This window comes from Dendroctonus ponderosae, unplaced genomic scaffold (genome assembly GCF_020466585.1).
Source record: "Dendroctonus ponderosae isolate FM_Combo_2020 unplaced genomic scaffold, Dpon_F_20191213v2 Dpon_F_20191213_8, whole genome shotgun sequence".
In the NCBI taxonomy this organism is placed as follows: Eukaryota; Metazoa; Arthropoda; class Insecta; order Coleoptera; family Curculionidae; genus Dendroctonus; species Dendroctonus ponderosae.
The window spans coordinates 310,713-314,964 of NW_026019016.1; the positions used below are offsets into that span (position 1 = coordinate 310,713).

Below are 4,252 nucleotides of genomic sequence, written 5' to 3' on the forward strand. Positions count from 1 at the left end.
TACCTATATCAAACAGACGATATTTCGGTCGGCATCAGTTGCAGTGTACGATTTAGTAAAAGTGTGCAATTTTTGCGGCTAATTTGCCACGGCGCTCCTGGTCATGTAAGTATATTAATATGTTTTTGTTACGAATTGGGCTGTGTTTATATATGTCGTTATAGCTAAATATTTTTTTATAAATTTTTTCATTTTTTGTTCCAGGTCGAAAAAAATTTTGAGTCCGGGCGATTTAGAAAAGTCGTTGCAACAGGTGGTGAGAGAATTAGAAGAAGAGGGGTCGACAATAGAAAATCAACGTGAAGAATATTGTGACATAATTGATGATGAATTTTACAGTGATTCAGACCAGGAGCCAGAAATTATTGAAAGGAACGATTATAGCAGTGATTCTGAACTATCAGCAGATGAAGGAGAAGCAGAATTTGAACCACGCGAACAAGAAGAAGATTACCAATTTTTTATTGGAAAAGACAATAAGACTCTTTGGATTAGTCAGCCTAGTTCTTCAGGTGAAATGCAAGCCAAAAACATTATAAAAATTTTACCCGGTCCAAAAGGAAATGCTAAACGAGCGAAAACCGAAATCGATGCATTTAATTTGTACATTACTGACGAAATGGTTGACGATATCGTGGCAAATACCAATATCTATATTGAAAACAATAAATCTTCTAAAATGTATTCGAGAGAAAGAGACTCCAAAAACACCACCAAATCTGAAATCAAAGCACTCCTAGGTGCATTAATTTTAATTGGCATCAAAAAAGGTAGTCATACAAATTGTTTGGAGCTCTGGGATTCAGATGGAACTGGACTCATTCTTTTACGTGCACTCTACAGTTACAAACGTTTTCTTTTCTTGATGCGCTCTCTGAGGTTTGACAACATATTTACTCGAGATGAAAGGAAGTTGCAGGATAAACTTGCTCCGATACGTGATTTTCATCAAAAATTTGTTACCAATTGCTTTGCTTATTATAACCTAAGTGAATTTGGTACCATCGATGAAATGCTTCACGGTTTTCGAGGTCGATGCTCATTTGTCCAGTACATTCCTAATAAGCCGGCAAAATATGGAATAAAAATGTGTGGACTCTGTGACGCAAAAACATTTTATACACTTAATTTCGAAATTTACTGCGGTAAGCAACCAGCAGGACGATATGCTACCTCTAACAAACCAGATGACATTGTGAAAAGATTGATTGTACCTATAGAGAATACAAAAAGAAATATCACCACTGATAACTATTATAGCAGCTTGTCACTTGCTGAGTATCTGTTGCAAAAAGGTATAACATTTTTGGGAACGATGAAGAAAAATAAGAGAGAAATACCAGTCGAATTTTTGCCCAACAAAACTAGATCTGTCAACTCTCATATTTTTGGATTCCAAGAACATTTCTGTCTTACTTCTTCCGTTCCAAAAAAAAAACAAGGCAGTTATATTTCTCTCAACAATGCACAATGCCTCAGATGTGGACCAAGATTTACGGAAGTCGTTGGTGAATTTTGACTACAATTCTACAAAAGGGGGTGTTGATACAGTGGACCAGATGTGTGCTTCATACAGTGTATCCAGAATTACAAGAAGATGGCCCCTCGTTGTATTTTTTAGACATCTCGAGATAGCTGGAATAAATGCCCGTGTAATATTTAAATTTAACAATTTGGACAACAAAGATGAAAGACGTGTGTTTTTGAGAAAACTGGCCCTTGAACTAATGAAAGATCACTTGAAAGAGAGGGCTCTGACACAATCGCTCCCTAAGGACATTTCTTACTTTTTAGACAAATATAGAAATGAAGAAGGGACTGAAAGAGGTGAAGAAGTGAAGACTGGCATTTGTTTCATTTGTGGTACTCACAAAAACAATAGAACCAAGCAAAAGTGTAATAAGTGTGCAAGAAATATTTGTAAAAAGCATAGTTCCACACATATTACATGCACAAAATGTAAAGAAGAGGAAATGGAAGTAGAATAAAATGCTAATCTGCATAATTATACAATAAAACGTTGTTTTATTTTTGTTTAAATAATAAGATTTTTTTATGATTCTTTCATTTTGTTAACATTTTTTTATGTTTATTTCATTTTGTTAACATTTTTGTTTAAAAAACATTTTTTATTTGCATTTTTTCAACTTTTATTTGCTGAATTACATTTAATTCTGGTTACTGATTTTAGTTTCTCTTATTAAATACATTTCCAAGTTGTAAATGACGTCTTTTTTTCAAAAAAACAGCGCCTGGTCATGAGAGGGTTAATGCCTCATGAGAGAGTCATGAGAGGGCCTGGAGGGTTAATCTAATTTCAAATTTAGAAGGAAATATTAATTAACATCGGCTAAAGTTTTGTTAATGGACAGGGACCCAAATACAACAATACCCTATTTTTGTATTTGGGTCCTTGGTCCGTTTTGTATTGTATACGATTTGATAAGTGTGGTGAGGTTCAAGGCAATCATTTTGAGCGCTTACGTAGTTAAAAAGTAACTTAAAACAGTTTTTTTTACATATTTTTACACAGATTTTAGACAGATTTCACCAAACAAACCGGCAAGTCATGAGCGACAGAAAAATTAAATCTTGTCGTATACAGTGCCATCTATTGTGAATCAAAAAAATATTTTACACAAATTTTACGTGTGTTTAGCCGTAGACCCTGAATCTGTAATAAAAAGTGAGGGGTGCCATTTAAAAAATTAAAGTTACCCCTGTTCCACCCTACAATGAGGGGCAGCAGAACACTAATTTTGCCATCAGTGTATTTTCCCCGCGGAATAATACAACTTTGATACTACACATTTTTTGTAGTGCTTCCTATTAGAGATATTGAGATGTATCAAATTAGATGTTACACCCGGCATGTTAAATAGGCATGAGTATGAAAAAAAAATAAGACAGCTCTAACAAAGCATACTATCGAAACAGGATACACTTTCAATTACACAGAAACTCAAGTCTTAAAATCGGAATGCAATACAAAGAAGCGGGAAATTTACGAAACAATTGATATATTCAAAAATGTAAACAGCAATAACTTTAAAACAGACACTAAGCATTTAAGAATTATTTACAGTCGCATTCTGAGTTAATTAAATTTTATTTATATATTTACCATAAAAAAATACCATAAAGTAAAATAAGTTTACTTTTTCTGGTTGTTTCCAGACAGAATCAAACATTCACCTTTGCAAATAGTTTAGTCGACATTATTTCTAAGCATGGAACGACCAGAACTGTTATTTTAAAACCGGTTTTAAATTCGACAAAATTTTGACGTGTGACCAAAAAAATTACTTTGTGTACCGTGACAAGTGTTTTGGACTGTTTTTGTGCAAAAAAAATGTTTTTTTGCAAAAACTATGAATGCTACAAGATTCTATAATGGGCAAAAAATTGTAAATTAATGATTAGTGCATAATTAGAGTTTCACTAAAATACATCGTACCATAGTTATATGGCCATTTCCAATGATGCTATGTTAAACTAGAACAACTTTGTCAAGTCAGCATCTATTTTCCTATTTATACGGCAAGGTTTGCGTATGCAAATTAGTCATTAAGATCACTTGCTTGGTGCATGTTCCATGTAATTTCGTTGGTAAAATAAAGTTTTTAAAAAGCGAAGTTGCATTATTAAGAACAAAATTGGCGCAGTCGGTAGGATCCTTTCGGAGTGCGAATTAAAATTCAGATTTAGTGAAAGTTCGTGAGTGCGAAGTTGAAGAAGTCGGAGATTTCTACAAATTTTCCGCTTCAATTAGAAGAAATCGATAATAGTAATATAAGAAGTAGTTTAGAAAATAATTTAGAAGTAAGAAGTACCACCCCTATTGACAATATGAGTGATGCTTTAAGATCAACTGTCACACTTCTAAAAACTTTTGATGGAAACCCACTGAGATTGGAATCTTTTGTAAATCAAATTAATACCTTTCATACACGTTACTTTAATGCTGACCCATCACAGCAAGAATATGTAACTTTAGCAATAAAATCTAAAATATTCGGTGCTGCTGAACATTTTCTTTTAACTCGCCCAGATCTTCAAACTTAGGACGAACTTAAAAATGCACTCCAACAAAAGTTGAGTGACCCCATAACTAGAGCTAACTTGCAGCAACAAAGCACTTTCAAAAATAGCTATTTACAGAACCATAATAAACCAATTAATAAACCCACTAATCAAGCCGTTGCAAGCACTCAAAAGCTTTTCAACTCTTTCAACCCTCAAAGCTCTTTTA

The 4,252-nt window shown here is 33.5% G+C and overlaps 1 protein-coding gene across 1 annotated transcript; it reads left to right on the plus strand.

Annotated features, from left to right (window-relative positions):
• Nucleotides 1–29: 29 nt before the first annotated feature.
• On the plus strand, nt 30–2,030 carry LOC125505384 (piggyBac transposable element-derived protein 4-like). The gene is made up of 2 exons (XM_048669096.1): nt 30–105; nt 205–2,030. Coding segments are annotated over exons 1-2 (1,317 nt in total). The 5' UTR covers nt 30–103; the 3' UTR covers nt 1,520–2,030.
• Nucleotides 2,031–4,252: the final 2,222 nt, after the last annotated feature.